The following is a 17,387-nucleotide window of genomic DNA, read 5'->3' on the forward strand; positions in this document are numbered from 1 at the left end:
GGGGTCTGGTTGGGGGGTTGTCACTTCTGTCATCCACACTGCTGGATAGGATCTTCCAAATACACATCATCAATCAGTACAACCAGACTGCCCGTTAGCAACACCTTCCCACAGCGGGTTGTTCCATCCTATATTCACTCTATAGGCTCAGTAGTTAAGTGACTGGTGGGTTTCTATATTTAAATCAGGACCAAGAGGCTACTAATTTCATAATTACACTGATTTAACGTCAACATACTGGTGAAGTTATGTCTTACACAATCATAGTGTCCTATTTCTGTCAGTTACCAACACTGTGGCTCCACAAATAAATCAAACTTAAATCCAGTTTGACAACACAAGTCAAAATAATCACTACAATAACAGTTGCATCTATCCAGATCTGTGACTATTGCAATGACTCTGCTGTTCTACAAAGGCGTGTGCAGACTGCATGATTTTTGCCAAGTTTCCTGTCTCAGACAAATTTTTTGAAATCTGAGAAAAAAGTTTTCAAGTCAGCACAAAGTTTGCACTCGTGCTTGACATGAGAGACGGTTCAGTTTGAGCAGTTAGACCTTGTTGTGAGCAGTCTTGGACACTACAACAGTTCTCAAGCATGATTTTAATGAAGCCAAAAACAAGATGCACCTGTAGTTGGAACACCTTGAAGATGGGAGATGAGTAATATTCAATGAGGGCAGGAAAGGAAGAAGCTCCAGTCACATTTCTGCAACTGGAATAATCTTTTAACCAGTACACTTCTGATATCGGTTGTGTAGGTTGTGCAACCTCATATCAGACTGACATCCAGCTCCAGCTCTTTGCAAAGACAAATATAAACCACTGAAATTTAAATACTAATTATAATAGTGAAAACATGTAGAATTAATATACCTCTAATGTTAACCTCAAACATGTGGGGTTAATATTTATGGCCCCCTCCAAAAAGGCAATTTTATTTACAAAAAAGTACTTATTTACCTTTGCGATTATAATGATTATTTATGTTCTTTATCTACTTTTTGTACAGCTTTAAAAATGTCTCAAATTCAAAACACTTCTCAGGCCAACCGAAACAGTGAACTCATAAAGTAGCACTTGTTACTCCTCTGTAGCTGAGGAACATTTGTATGAAAATATTTGATTTTCACTTCATTCAGGGTGGAGCATTATTATCTGGTAATAAAGTTGTATTCGTTGTCGCTTCTCCAATCTCACTGGAATGTCTGGATTCACAAAAAGGAAAAGTTCGCATTTTTCTCACAGCATTTTTTTTTTCTCCTGCTAGGTTAATATATCGTCGATGCTGCAATCAGTCTGCACCTGAGTAAGGTGGTAAATCACGTTGGTCTCCGGCTGTGAGCGAAGGAATTCACCAAACAAGGGTCTGAGGAGAGCTGACACACACACACCTCAGGCTGGAGTACTCTAAGACATGCAGGCTTGCACGTCCACAAAAAAAAAAAAAAAAAAAAAACCACACACAAACAGCGATTCCTGTCATACAGCAGCAAATACACCAGAAGGATGACACACACTGTACTCACAAGTGGAATGATTTACTCATCTAATCTTAATATAACATTTCAGGTGCATGAAAGCAACCTGGATCTCAGCAGGTGTTCAGTACATATGTACTTCCCGTGCTTCATATTCTTTAAATAGCTTCACTGTCCATCTGGCTGTATTTTCAGGCTACCAGAAAACATAACCATTGTTGGACTTGTCAGCTATGACACACATAGTTTCATCAGTTTTTCTTCCTTTTTGTTTTATACCTCAGCTTGTCAGTGTTTATGAGAGAGCAATCAGCACCTTTAATGCAGGCACAAAAGCCTCCAGGGACACTCCTATTGGCAAGCAGCGGAGAAAGAAGGTAAAACGGAGAGAGATGCCCCGAGGCTTCTATTTTCTTCCATTTCATTCAGCCTTTATTCACTCTATTAAAACAGATAATGGACGAGGACAGACAGAAATATATCCTAACTGAAACCTGCTGAAAACTAAGTCAGCTGAGCCAAACTATTTCACTAACGATTTATTTTTTTCTTGTACACTGTCTGACTGCAAATTTGGTCATAAAAATGAATATTTTAGACCTGCCTATGAAAGCCCTATATAGTGTTGCGCACACTGCAATCATACTCAGGTGTAGCAATATTTTCTAGAAGCAACTTGAAGTTGATTGACACCAGAACAAATTGTGGGAGCTGTCAGCAGACAAGTGGCAGCATTAACAGACTGCAGGATCAGTTAGTGAAGGGAATGTTTATGTCATACGGAGGCCAACAAATAGACTAAGTTTGAGGTAAGTTCTCTTGCACTTTGGTCCAAAGGCATTCATTTCAGAAACCAAAAGACTCTGAGTCAAGAGCAAGCCTTTAACAATGCCCAGAAAGTTTGGCCCAAGCTGCTGGACGTCTAACAGATGTCTTCATGTAGAAACAATCTAGTATATAAAGCATCTGTAGAGGATAATAATATTTTCTTGCCTGATTACTGCAGCTTATATGAAAGAAAAACAAGAAATTTTGAGAAATATTTTCTGTGTGAGCAGAGAAAAGCGCAGGGGATATTTGCTTTGGTTTGTCAAGACTCCAAAACCATTTAAACGCACAACATGTGAGAAAGAGAGTGAGCAAATCACATCCAAGTCTAACACAGCTTCTAATGCCAATACCAAATAAGGTAACGAAGCAAGCGTAGTTTTTATTGCCCTTGCAAAATCACTTCATACTCAGACTACGTCCCACTTCAGTGTTATTTTAAAGACCAAAAGACGTCATCGTGATATAGTAGATTTAAGGACACCTCATTTTATTTACCTTTCCCATCTAGATTATTTTTTTTGTTTTCATGCCACATCAATTAGTGGATTTATGACTCTAAAATCCATTTCAATTTTAGAAGAACAACTGCCAAACAATGGTTAAGTCAACTGAACTCGGGTTTATTTATATAGCCCTAAATCACAACTTTGTCTGAGGGGGCCTCCAGATAATGGATCATTATCTGCAATAGTAACTGCCTTGTTAGTGTAGCTGATAGAGGCTGTTACCCCGACCCTGTTTGCAATAACTCTACACCAGGAAGGACCCAATAATGCCTGCTGAGCATGTACAGCATGGAAGCAATTACTAAAACAAAAAGAAAAAAAAGTGTTACTCACCAGCTCATAGTTTGTTGCGGGAACACAAGATGAAGACACCTAAAAACAAAAAGAAAACCGGTCAGATGTATTGTTGATTTATTGCAGATATTCTAATGTGCAGTACATTAAGAACAGCAACAGATCAATGCAACATTCTTGCAATAACTGCATTTACGTGTAAACTATGTGTAACGTGACGATTCTCGCTCAAACAGTCAAACCTACTGTCACACTCTCATCAACCTGTTAGCAAAAAAGCTCAGATAAACCCACCGTACACTACCTGCCCAACACCAGACAGCAGACAGACAAAATTAGCAACTAGCTAGTGAAAATAGTGGAGCAATTAGCAGCTATAGAGCCAGATATTTCCCTCTGGAGCTGGTGGAGACTAAACTGGAGCTAAAAGGAGAGTGAACACTCCAGGTGTCCGGAAACTCCAAATAAGTGCAAATTTCTCTGAGTCTACTGGATGCAAATAAAAAAGGCATCATGTTTGCCATATCAGTGGTGATCATCATTGTGTTAAAAGCTTGATGTGCTGCAAAAAGTAATTTAATGCAGTTTAAATAAAACTGTTTATAGTGTTTTTAGTGAACATGTATGAAGCATTTCCATCAGAAAGGACAATGTTTCCACTGCAATGAGGAAATTTAAAGGGCCAGCTAAAGAGCACCACCATAATCGGACTGAAAAGCCGAATCTCACCTCTCAGGTCCTACATAAGTAAGATCTTGTTTAACTCGACCAATGTATCAAGCGTTCGTTATTCAGCGGGTGGGATTTCTCCAACAGAACTCATGATCTGCCGAGGGCCCGGGCTAATCCGATTACCATCCGACAGTTTCCATAATCATTCTGTGAGCTTGGAGTCACAGCATGAGGACCGGGGCCGATAAACAGGAAGGAGTATAATGATAATGGCCTCTAACACAAGATTCAAATGAAGTGCTTCCAGAAAAAGATGACCGTTTGATGAGGATGAAGACAAACAGGATGTCACCACTGATGTTTCCTTCCTGTGCACGTCTGTATTCTGTCAATTTGTTTCTGTTTCACCATTATTACCCTAAGGCTACTAACAGAAAAAAACTTAATTGTCACCACTTAGCCATGTGCAACAACATGTTATCATTACATAACTGACAAACAACAAGCATTTGCACAGGACAGCTTTATGATTTCAGTAGGCTTTTGACTTGTCTCTCTAAATTTGAAATTAGGCAGACGGGCTATCACAGCTGTTCACCCCTAAAAGCACCTTTCATCTTTGCTACCGCTCTATCACTGTCGTTACCCAAGACTAATTCTGTCATTTCATGAACACAAGGTCTCTGCTCTGTTGGGATATGTTTTGTGTTATTGTTGAAGGAACCGCATTCCTCATCTGACCGCAAAAACAGAGTAAAATTCTGGCCCACTCGGATGTCTTAACGGTGGCCTTTTGAAAACGTTGTATGCTTTCAATAAGCTTTCACACATACGGCATGTATCACAGATTAGTTCAGATAGTAGATCAGTTGGATAATGTTTAAAACAATACCATGAAATTCTTCTCTAAGTCAGTTTCAATGCCTGAACTTAATTTTCAATATTATTTAAGTGTCTCTATGTCTTGCCTACATTATACCAACTAGAACCATACAGATATTGGATTTTTGAGGTTGATACCAGTGTCAGTATTTGATGGTATGTGGTATATGGGCGTCTAAGCAGGACATATTATACAGTACAAGTCAAAAGTGTGGACACATTTTCTCATTCAAGTGAATGGGGAAGTGTGTACTGGTACTGTATACCAATAAAAATCCTAACCAAGTAATTTGAAACTAACAAAGCCGCAAACAGCTAGCATGGTGATGCAAAGGTAAGGCATAATTTAATTAGATAAACAAGCGACTATATTTTGGAGGTGTTATACTGTATACTGGTCTAACCACCTGTAACGGATGCTTGCTAAACTAAAAGCATGACTGGATGACTGCCATTGTGATGTGAGGATTAGCTGATTGGAGTCACAAAGTTGAGGATGCGTGAGTCACCTTGCATCGTTAGTCTCTTAAAACTCTTTTTATGGCTCTTACACGAATCCCATCTGGGATACAGGAATTTTAAATCTAAACAGGAAATGACCTTTATCAGATTACATGTTTCAGTCGGTTTTAGAAGTAGAAGCAGCTGATACACTGATTTGAAAACAGGCAGCGCCTAAATTTAAGACATGCTCCAGCACAGTGGTTGTGATGTATTGTTGTTTGGACGTAATCTGTCACATTAGTGGTAAAAGTGACGTTAATCGAAGAATATTTTTTTAAATTTTAAAGGGAACAAAATGTTCCTCATAGACTGCTGTCTGTCACAGTTGCCCAACACGTCGTCCCGAGTATCAACAGCGTACTTGAATGATGGCATCTCGGTGGAATGCGTCTCTGTTTTCAGATAATTTCATCTGGCATGGTGAAGTGTGTCTGGAGTTGACAAGATACAGTATCTCCGTCTGGCTCAAATCACCTCCAATACAAGTTATTCTAACCCCGCTGTAGTACAACCATTCCCCCAACCCCTCTTCTGACTCCACCATCCTTATCACTCACAACGACATGCTGTTCTTCTCTCAGGGCCTCCATCTACTGCCTGTGACTCCTCAGGCCTGGTCAGTGTTTTCACCTGACGCTGCCTCTGCCCTGCATGTGTTAAAAGCTAGTCCATCTGCAGTCAGTAATCATTAAGAAACATTTACATGCACACACGCCAGGTTTTGGAGTATCCTACTCCATGTTTGCACATGTAAACACATCCAGTTTAACAAAAATGCTATTACCCTGACTTGGAAAAACCCACTGAAGACTCACAGAAGACATTTTGACATTAATGATGGCTGATTTCCATTTATCTGCTTCAACTGTTGATAAAAAATTCTAACAAAAGGTCTTTCAACAATTTCTTAACACACTCCAACTGAAGTGTGAACAATCCCCCGATCCTTTTTACTACTCAAAACCTGCCATGCAGCTGATCAAAGTACAGTGTTTAAACTTCTTTTTTTCTCATGCTCATTGGTCAACATGCTGTAACTTATCAGCTGCTAATCATGAATTTGTGTGAGCTAAAAAAGAACATGCATACGCGTTTAGTCGACTTCTTCTGGTAGGTGTAAAAATGTGTTGGAGATATGAGCGCGTACAGGGTATGCTTCCTCATTAATTTTAAGAAGTTTTAAGCAGTAGGGGTGAAAGGTAGTCTGGCAAAAAAGTCGGTTATAGCACCATTATCTGACAATGCAATGCACTGGCTGAGCTAAGCTAGTTTCTGCTTTACAGGTATCAAGATGGAGGAGGGTCTTGGTGTTTAAAAGCCTCCAAAGTGGACTTAATGGTTCATCATTCATCTCCCAGTTGTATCCTGTAGCTTCACAGACCACAGAGCAGTGAATACCACTTTGATCAGACAACCTTTCATTGAAAGACTCAGCCGTCAGACGTATTGTGATGAATAAATGGAAATGTAATCATGAAAAGTGACATTTCGGGGGACACTGTGCCATCAGACACAATGACAAAACGTAAAACACAAAGAGAGACTTTATAAAGAAGCCTCCAAAAATCAAAAAGTCTGTGGCAACTGACATTTAGTTGAATGTCATGTCTAATAACATGTATACTTTTAATTTGTGCTAAATGGAGTCAATTCTGTTTGAGACATCATCAGTGAGCCAGTGTCGCCACTTCAATAGAACCTCTGACGTAAAGGTCATATTGAGTGGGTAGGTAGTCGGCCCACATCAGAATAACTCACATTCTCCCACATGCAAAGTAGCTACTTCCTAACAGTTGAGGCTGAAGAGGAGCTTTGCACTGTTGCAGTCTGGTAAAGCGGTCACGGCCAGGATCTCCCAGAAACCACAGGGAATATTTATCCAAAGGACGGGGGCAGGTGAGCACTTAGCAGTGGGCTAGCCACAGGTCAAACAGTGGGAAACCACTATGTGAAAAATACTCCTGGCAAAGAACAGCTAATCTGAAAAGTCGGCACGGAGAGAGGTTATAAAGAGCTAATAGACGTTTGAATTGGAGCATGTGAGTTACAGCATGTTGCTCATTGCATCCTCTCCGTCCATAAATCATTTAAAAGGATAAATTTAGATTTTTTTTCAAGTCTATCTTAATCCAGCGCTCACATGTCATACTGCATGTAAGAAGTATTTTCAAGCGATCACAAGAAAAGCGCTCATATCTGAATCAATCCATACAACTGAATGCAATAGATGTGATTCAACCGGTGGCTTCTGAATCGCCGTTTGAATTTAGATGAAAACCTACACAAAGCCTTTGTCCGTGCTCTGCGGTGCGTGGGGAGGAGGCCTGGCAAGAGTGTGTGTTGATGCTATCAGGAGTATTCAAATGAGTGTAATATAATAAAGGATAATTGTGTTGTTGCATTCCGTACATGCTTGTGTTAACAGCATTAAACAAGGGCCCATTTCCTGCAGACAAAAGTCCATGTCAGACGTCTCTGGCTCGTAGGACAGCGCTCATTTGCAGTCAGCTTTCTGCTAGCAACTGACACACTCCAGACACGGTGGCGTTATGTAACTGCTGTCAGTCTCCGAGCTCTGAATATATCAATGACTGTCATTGATGATGTGACCAGTGAGGAGCCATACAGTTCATAAATGATAAATTGATTCATAGTTTGGATAAATAACCTGCAGTAAAACCTCTGCTTTGCCTATGTCTATAAATCACAAAGTTCAAGTAGGAAAAATCAAACAGCAGAGTGATTGATCGTGACAGAGAAAAGCACATTCCAGCTTTACTCCATACCATCACAAGCAGCGAAATGGTTGCCATGCAGGTTAGCTTGTTTCCACTGTGGAAAAGAGCGTGGGGCCGTGCATTCACTGCCGCTGAAACTTCCCCCGGCCCTCCGCACTGGCATATAAACACACGGCTGCCCTGAGTGCTTTTATGTTTATCCAGATCCTTGCATCTGGCACATCCCAGCAGAACTATTCAGTGTGCAAATTCAATTTGTGAGGCGTAACCAGTAACAGAAGGCTTTCTGCAGCCGTGATGCTGGAGTGTGCCAGAGTGTGGGTCCGTATGGACATATTGGGATATTATCAAAGCACAAAGGAATGATGGGAAAGCAGTCCAAGTGCCCATGCCCTATAACTTTGTGTTTGTCTACTTCTCTATCCATAATCATTTATTTATTACAATATGTGCATAATATGTACACAGAATGATATTTCAGTAGGATCTCTAACGTTGTTTTATCAAATTTGTCTATTTCTACCTCTCTTTTTTGTTCTTTTCTTCTATCTGTCTCTGTGAAAGTTACGGTCTCTTGTTTTTTTCCAGGGGAAGTTGTGGAAAATCTCAGATTTATTGAGCAGATTGGACTGCAGGACATGTACACGACTGAACAGCAGTCTCAACTGCTGTTTCAAACACTGTTCCCTGTCTCGGTGTCGCTGATTTATGTTTCACAGCACAAGAAACACTTCAGGAATGGAGGGGCATGTGTGTGTCTGTTTCTTTTTTGCATGTACCCTTGTGCATGAGTACTATATACTATAAGCAGTGTGTGCGTACTGTGTTGTATACTGTACGATATGTATATGCATCATTCATGTGTGTTTATGTTTGAACTGTAAATGGAGAAATGACACAAAAAAACTAAACAAAAACTGCGGTAGACATGTAAGAATTAAGATTTAAAACCATAATGAAGAGCACACACTTAATGTTATTCTGTCTGTGTATGAACAACTTGAGCCCCAGAGGGATCCAACAGCCTCTGCATGTCCCTGCCATGTTTTTTCTCCACGGCCGGGACTCAAGTGGCCTTCTGCCGAGCGGAGCGCCTGTTCATTCTCACCCTGTCTTTGTTCGACGGGAGTAATGGCGTGGAGAGGGGAGAAGCTACAGCTTGTTTCTTTTGTTCCAAAGTTACAGCAGGGGTCACGTTCTCTTCCCAGACTCTTTCAGCTAAGAGCCGGTATTTACCAGCACGCTGATTTACACATTTAGCATGGCTCTCACTGTCTGGCACCGGGCCAAACGGTGGAGGGGATGAGGAGGGGTGGGGGGTGGGGGGGGGGGGTCTGGAGAGAGGGGAGAGGGCAGCCGTGGAGAATCAGGGTTGCGCGGGGGTGTACATCCTTTGGCATCCATAGTCAAAGTCCCTCGCTTGGAGCTGGTTATCTACTTAGTTTGCCATCTTCCAAAGACAATGCTGTTTTTGATGGGACACGCCAAATTAAAGTTTTTCTTGCTGCTGATCTAAATCCAAGTCATTCTACTGAAGCAACACCTCAACATTTTTGGCAAGTCAGACGAGAGGATCAATACCAGTGTCATCTGTGTGCGTACAGTACAGAGAAAGATCTTCAAGGCTTAGCTCAAAGACTGGAAGCAAGGAGAAACTTTAGCCTCTGTCAGAAGTGAAAAGTAGTCTTTCGGCAACTCCCGTTTTGTATCTTAGTGACACATGAAAACATTTTTCCACATGATGTCATTGGACATCTGCTCACTCGCGGGGGATGTTAGGAACCAGTGTAAAGAAAGGGAAGCAACAAACAGAAGGAGACAGAGAGAGAGATGAGGAGTGAAGAAGATACAGACAGAAAAGCCCTTTATGAATAAAAGGTTGTACACGTTATTGTAAATGTGGGGTAAATCAGGGCAAATACATTCAACTGCTGGGCTACAAACTAGTCTCATATTAAAAAAGCGGAAATTAGAACCTTTTAGCGGAGAGAAATTGATTGATAAATCTGATATATGCCTTTCACTATGCCATTAAATACACAGCATTATAACCACATAATATGATAGTGTGGTTATTACAGTTATTGTGGTTTCTGTGCACACTAATATTTAACATGGTAGAGCGCAGCACTTGCCACAGTCCTAACCATAATATCAACTGTTATATTTTTGAAGCTCTTGAGAACAGATAAAAGAAACGGGATATAGCTGACAAAACAATCTCACCACAAGGTCCATTTAGAAGCTGTTTCTGGAGCTTTCAATCATATCACATGATCTTCATCAGCGGTACGGGAGTTGTCCTTTGTGTCCCTGCCATGAAAAATTTGATCATCTACAATTTCCGTGACATGATGATATGATGAAAAGCTCCAGAAACAGCTACTAAATGGACCTTGTGGTGAGACTGATTTGGCAACTGTTGTTTCCAAAATCAAGTAGTTTCAATCTTAAAAAGTACTTGAGTGGGTGGTTGGGGGGGGGGGGGGTGGGAGGGGGGGATTGGACAAGCTGATGCAAGTCTGTGCTAAAAGTCAGTCATGCTGGCATTTAGCACACCACGACAAGATGAGCTGTTAACTCATAACCCAGATAAAAAAAAAAACAGCCCCTCCACAGGATGTTACAGACTTACAGTATGTTAACATGCAAGGAGCTTACAGGCAACTACCACACTAACTCACCTTCACGCCTACAGACTTTGCTGTATCGAATGACAGATGGATGGGCGGGTTCGGGTTTCATATTTAATCTCGCCAAAGTCCCTCCGTGTATTTCCCGTCATCTCCTTCTCCCTCCTTCATCTAGTTCTCTTTCAACTGCTGTTTTTGGCTCATAATTGTTTTTCCACGCTGAATACTGAGAAACGTAAGAGTGGAGATTATGTTCGAATACGACTGGCATTCTCTGTTTGCTCCGTATTGTTTTGTACGCTGTCGTTCCAGGTTTTTCGACATCAGATGTGTGTTTGAATTGATGGAGAAAATATTGATCCTTTCACAGATCTGCATGAGAATTGCATAACCTGACTCCTGCATGTATTAATCACTGCTGCACTGTGGTTTCCAGCACAAATATTACTGTGATAAATATTACTAATATATCTAAGAGGGATAAATGAACACTGTCATTAGCAGGCCATGAACAAGCTGAGCAAAGCTACCATTAAATTTGAATTTTCAGTATTTATACAGCATTTTAAATCGGTCTTCAAAGTCCTCATTTGATGTAGAAATATCCACGAGGACAGCAGAGGACACAACAATTTATAGAAAGAGTAAACATGTTGTTTATTCTAACAGAACATTAGTGAAAGTATGTCTCGTGCATAAACACTTGAAATACTATGTTTTACATTTTAAAGAATGATAAAAAGGCATATTAACGCTCTATACACCAACTGTTCAGGGCCAGACAAACATCGTTGCTACTTGGAGAGATTCAGGGACCTGGCACCGATGTTTCCTGTCTTTATGTTTCGAGACCAAGCCCCCTTCCACATCAATCAGTTATGAAAAGCAAACAACAATATCAGGGCTTTCTGGCAAAACTGAGGAAACAGGTCTGCTTTCTATAAACATTCCTCAGAGAGAGACATGAAGGCTTGATAAGGAAAAAAAAAAAAAAAAAAGAAAATAACCTCTCCACCCTCCCGTTCGTCTGCTGGCACACACACATAGGGCACATACTTCACATAGTGTTCGCATAAATGCTCGGTCATATGGAAACAAATTGCAATTTGAGTGTGTGTTTTTAACTGATTTCACTGAATGTGAATCAAAGTTTAGCCTTTTTCACAGTGTCCCAATTTTTTTTTTCACATTTTATATAACTTTACTATGAAATTTTAATTCTTGCATAATCTGAAAGCACTCATTATATTGGGTACATTAGTAATGATGGAGACAAGATTTGATACATTTGATTATTTTTTACCTATCACATTTGATTGATGCTTAGAAATGCTTTCAGTTTTCGCAAGATGAAACAGATGAAATGAGAAGAGAAAACTAAAAAAATATGGACATTTTTGTTACAAGGTTAAACATCCAACTCATACAAACATTCATCAAATTATGAAAAAAAAAAGTCAAACAAGATAGATAAGATAAGGTAACCGGGGTGAAAAGCAGGGCGATTACAAGAGATTACTTTGCTTTCCAACAACCTCTAAAGTGTCCTCTAAAGAAATGGCATTTTGTCAAACTCTACATCACGTCAAAGAATTAAAGTCAACAACTAAATCCAAAGCATGACTTAAGATAAGATATAAACCAATTAGTGCGGCGGTGGAGGTGACATCATGAACTCCTGCTTTCCTCGTGTCTATTGAACAAACAGACTGGAAGACGTCACAACTGAGACTGAGACTGTACTCAAAAAACCATGAAATTACAATTATCATGTTTTTTTCTGTTTCTCTCTACTTTATCTATGTTAAAGTGCCTTGTGGAGTTTTCTTTTAAACAAACAGAGTTCTGTTTAGATTCACCAAAATGCACTGTGCATATCCTTGAGGGTCTAAAAAATGTGATGAATGCATTTCCTTCATTTTTCTTAAAAGTTTAAACCTGTATCGTTTGCATCTGTGTTTACATGCTTGCAGTCATCTTCTTTTCCTTGCCTTTGTCATCACATGGCTGCATGTCTTGATGCCTCACAGCCTCACACACTTGCTCATGGCCGTACATGTGCATTTACTCGAAGACGTCCTTCAAATTAACTGACAAGAACTCTGTTAAGGTTATGGAAATATAATGGTTTAGCTTAAAATGACTACTTTTTTAAGGTTAGAGGATCTTATTCTAGACCCTTCATCCACCACAACATCCTGCCCACATGGACTTTGTTGCTCTATAATAACGTCACCTAATTTCCTCCTCTTCTTCTGTCATATTTACTACGTCCACTAGAGGGCTTTGTCACTTGAAAATAAATGTATGTTGTTTTTGGAGCACCTGCTGAAATAATTTTTATTAAGACAGTCTCAGTCCACGGGGTACTTCTCAGGGTTAGCTATGATAAATGTTAATCAAAGTGCTTACAAACGGTGACACCAACAAACATTCTGCAGACTTGAAAGAATGTGTTTGTTTAGTACTGTCTGTGTTGTGTGCTTTCGGTTTCTTGTTGAAGGAGCAGAGTATCAACATGTAAGATGCTTAAAATGCTTCAACAAATCACTACTGCATTAAAAGGGAACTTAACTGATTGTATAGGAGAACAGGAACTAGCTCTTCCCCCAGACTATTCAGAGGGCAAGAACAGCTCAGCACCCTCCAAACCACTTATGAGAAAACCTGCTTCAAAAAAAAGTTTGAAAATCAACCATCAAGCTTTTCTTTACCTTCTCTGCTGTTGGGAACCATTCTGTACACAGGAAAAAATTATGCACGGGAACTTCTACTTCCAAAGTGAAGATTTATGACTTTGAGCTTTACCAGTTGGAGGAGTTCCGATCCCAAACAGAGACTGACTTTTAAGTAAATTTAAGGCACCTAATATTGCCTTTACACCAAAGTGCAATATCCTAGCCTATGCATTTGGGGACATCAGGGCATTATAAACTGAAAAAAGTCTATAACTAATCTATAAAACTCTACGCATGGCCTAAATTTCAGCTGAGTTTTATTGGAGGAGCCACATTCAATAAGCATCATTTTGCTTTGAAGGCAAAATAGGTCTTTGTTTGTGAAGGTCAAGTAAAGCCTGCTACTTCATTCCTATAGCCTACTTCAGACATGACAGTTTGGCAACTGATAAGAGAGCCATCTTGATGTTGTCACGGCAAATGAGAACCAATGACATTTGATAATAATAAATGTAAAGCCACTTCTTAAACTAAAAGGCCATGTCAAAGACTGGGAAAGTGAACAAGAAGAGTGGTAGAGCACTCCCACCCCACATCCCCCCCCCTTCTTTCCTCAGCCATGGAAAGAACTTCTTCCTTAACTATGAAAAAACAAAGAAAGGGTCAATATAACAGGCAGCTTGATTGCATGAAGTCATTTAGAAGATTAGCCATCATTAAATGTCTCACTATAATGTCCCTCTTCTTAGAGGTATTATAAGAAGTTCCTCTATTTAAGGGGTATTAGTGTATGAGGGTCTGCAGAAAGCATTCATCTGCTGGAACCACTGAAAGCCAAATGGGAAGAAAACAAGGATTGTAACCAAGATGTAAAATGGAAACCAACAAAATAAAACGTTCGATTCAAACAGCTTTCTAGCCAAAGAAAAAAAATGCGTATGACAGACTATATTTGAGGTACAATTTTGGTCTGAGCGAAACACCAGTTTGAGTTGTAGCACAAAATAATACCAAACAATAAAACTGAAAACATTACATCAGTTCTGAGACGATGAATAGGCATTATTTAGTCCGAGTGGGTGGGCTTTCTCATGTCTTTACAGTACTGAGTTGTTACAGCGTCTAAGCAATAAATCCTAAAGGGGTCCACTGTTCATTTTAACTGCAACATTAGTCTCCGGATATGTTCTTTCATACACTCCTTAAACGCCTTCCTCTGAGTCTGTGACAGCAGTTTTTCATACGAGCCAGGCGACCTGCTAAGTAACTACTATAAGCGAAACATTATGATACCCTTGATATGAATTATTAAGCTTTTACTGTGCCCTCATTGGAAACTATTAATTACACTAAAAGCTCAACTGTGAGGCATGATGCTTTGGCACAACCGTAGATTATTTATTTTGGTTCACAGTATGTGTCAGCACTGAGTACAGAGGACAAAGCGTATAAAAAAAAACGTTTCTGTGTACACATTGCTGTAGTGCATTTTCTGAGTGTATAGCAAGGCCCAACAATACATCATTTGTATAACATTAGAGGGTATATGCATTATGCCATGTATTGATTTAGCTTTGTGAATTCTGTATTATGCAAACTTTGTACTTGAGCATAACACTGAGTGAATGTTTTCTACCTGGCTTATATCACAAAGTACGTTCATGCCTTTGAATCACCTTGCCAATGCCAAGATTTCTATCTATCTATCTATCTATCTATCTATCTATCTACAAATGAATGTGGATAGGATGTAGAAAGAAGAAGAAGAAAGATCAGAGCCTACAGCCATGCTAACAGCTCACATTGCTCAAATGCTCACAATGACAATGCTAACATGCTGCTATTAGCAAGTTTACCATGTTCATCTCAGTTTTCAACATATTAGCATGCTAACATTTGCTAATTAGCTCTAAACTAAATACAGCTGAGACTGACATGAATGCAATTAGTTTTGATGGTATTTGGCCATAAACTACAGGACAAATTGAATTTTTGTCCAATCTAGACCAAAAGTTAGACATCACCAAAGTTATTATGATTTATTTCGGGGGGATCATAAATGTGTGTACCAAATTTCATGGTAATCCATTCAATTGTTGGTACATTTCACTCGAAAACCGCAAATTTCAACCTCATGAAGATGAAAAGTCAGAAGGATCATCAAAGTCTTTAAAATACACCGTCTAGGAACCATAAATGTATGTACTAGATGTTGTGCTAATTCAAACTTTGACCTGCCTGTGGTGCTAGAGGAAAGAGATCACCATAGTCATTGGGATTCATCCTCTGAGCACCATCTACACGTCTGTACAAAATTTCATGGCAATCTGTTTAACAGTTGTTGAGATATTTCAGTTTGGACCAAAGCGGTGGGTCGATATTGCCTTCCCTAGAGCTGTGCTACTAGATGGCTCAAGATGAGTGAGGAGGAGTGAAATAAAGGTTGGCCAAGACTCGACCAGCTATGCCTTTCGTGGTTTATGTGGTGATGTGAATTGAAACAAAGCTTCCAGTCCTATAACAGGAGATTTTAAGACAGACATTCATCAAAAACAAGTACTTTGCACTGTCAGTCTGTTCTGCAGTAATGAGAAAAAATGATTAAAACCTGAGCTAAGCAAAAGCCTCTTTTTGTTTTACAATATATGGTAATAATAGAGGTTTGCTTTGTCTGTAAGGAATGACACACACATACACAAACTACAGGGGTATGCAGACACACACACCCAGGAAGGATTACATCAGCAGAGGAGCATGAGAATTCATGCTGGTGGTTTTTATGGTCCGTGGACCACTGCCTTATCCCTTCTCCCAGAAAGACACACACACACACACACACATACACACACATACACAGCCACTCAACACACACCTTCCCAAACTGCCCAAACCTTTCTACGTCCCTCTCCTGGCTGGATGTGTGGTTGTGGTTATGCATCTATCATGAGTTGCCTGAAGGAGAGACAGGGGGTTGACTGGAGCACTGCTTCCCTGGCAGCTAGTAATGATGAAAAATGTCTCCTCTGAAACCCAGTCCGGCATGGGCTCCCCGCCAGTGGATGTACGCCATTCCCACACAACCAGGAGCCATGGGTAATGCCGTTGTCCAGGCAGGACAGTTCTGTGTTACATTTACGTTGGCCACTGCTTCCAAGGAATTTGAGGATACAGTGACGTATTTTTTCAAAGGAGCAGGCATGAACAGTGCGGCTCTGGGTTACTCATTATAGAAGTTATGACAAATTTGATGTCAAAAATCACATTTTTTTGGTAGAAATATACAGAAAATTTGTTGCATTATGATCTAAACAGAAGAAGAACAACAGGGGTTTCTATTCACTTGCAGTACAATCAAAAATTATCCTTACCCCAAACCCCCAGGGGCCCCAAAGTTCACTGCATGTCAATTAGTTGTACTTAATTTGCAAGACTGAGATACAATATCAACAAAGGTGGGTTGGGCATTATTTGGCCCTGTGCACTGTACTTGATGGGACCTTGGAAGTGACAGGGAACATGAAGTACTCAATGCAAAGTGGGCAGAAGGTGTTTGGAGGGTCAATAGGGGCGCAACAGCAAAACTTTGCCCAGCAAGTGGTGCCATAGCTATCTAACAGCTCTGTTGAACTGCAGTACATTAACCCTTATTTCACAGAGTATAATGTGGTACTGGTTCCAGGCCAACCAAGCAGACTGGGCTGACAGGGAAAATCACAGTTATCCACATACAGCTCTACCTTGCTGATGTGTTTAAGAATATGCTCTATTTATTCGAACTATGCCCTTATTCTTTTTGCAATTTTGCAACTTTTGCGATTACATCTACTCTGTGTGCTAAAAATTCCCAAAGTGCTGTTGGGTTTTCTCACGCCTAGGGGCGATTTTTTTTTTTCTGTGCAACAACTTTTGCAAGGTTCTATTGTGAAACACTGCGGCTGAGTTCATGGCTGAAATCACACACTGAAATCTCATGAACACAAAGCACACAAGCAGACTAACACACACACACACACACACACACACACACACACACTTTTTCTCTTACCTGCAAAACACACACATATGAGCTTTTAATAGATGAAATATTACTTTCAATGGCAAATGATTGTTGTCAGATTCTGAGAAGAGAAGAGAAGAGAAGAGAAGAGAAGAGAAGAGAAGAGAAGAG

At 40.0% G+C, this 17,387-nt stretch overlaps 1 protein-coding gene across 12 annotated transcripts in view; it reads right to left on the reverse strand.

The window, feature by feature from the left end:
* The window catches only part of tns1b (tensin 1b), a 174,396-nt gene that overhangs the window by 73,545 nt on the left and 83,464 nt on the right, over positions 1-17,387 (reverse strand). For all 12 annotated transcript variants that reach the window (XM_044365258.1, XM_044365257.1, XM_044365248.1 and 9 more), the window contains one exon: positions 3,152-3,190. In XM_044365258.1, coding sequence (XP_044221193.1) covers positions 3,152-3,190 — 39 coding nt within the window. The remainder of the gene's footprint in view (positions 1-3,151; positions 3,191-17,387) is intronic.

This window comes from Thunnus albacares, chromosome 11, assembly GCF_914725855.1.
Source record: "Thunnus albacares chromosome 11, fThuAlb1.1, whole genome shotgun sequence".
In the NCBI taxonomy this organism is placed as follows: Eukaryota; Metazoa; Chordata; class Actinopteri; order Scombriformes; family Scombridae; genus Thunnus; species Thunnus albacares.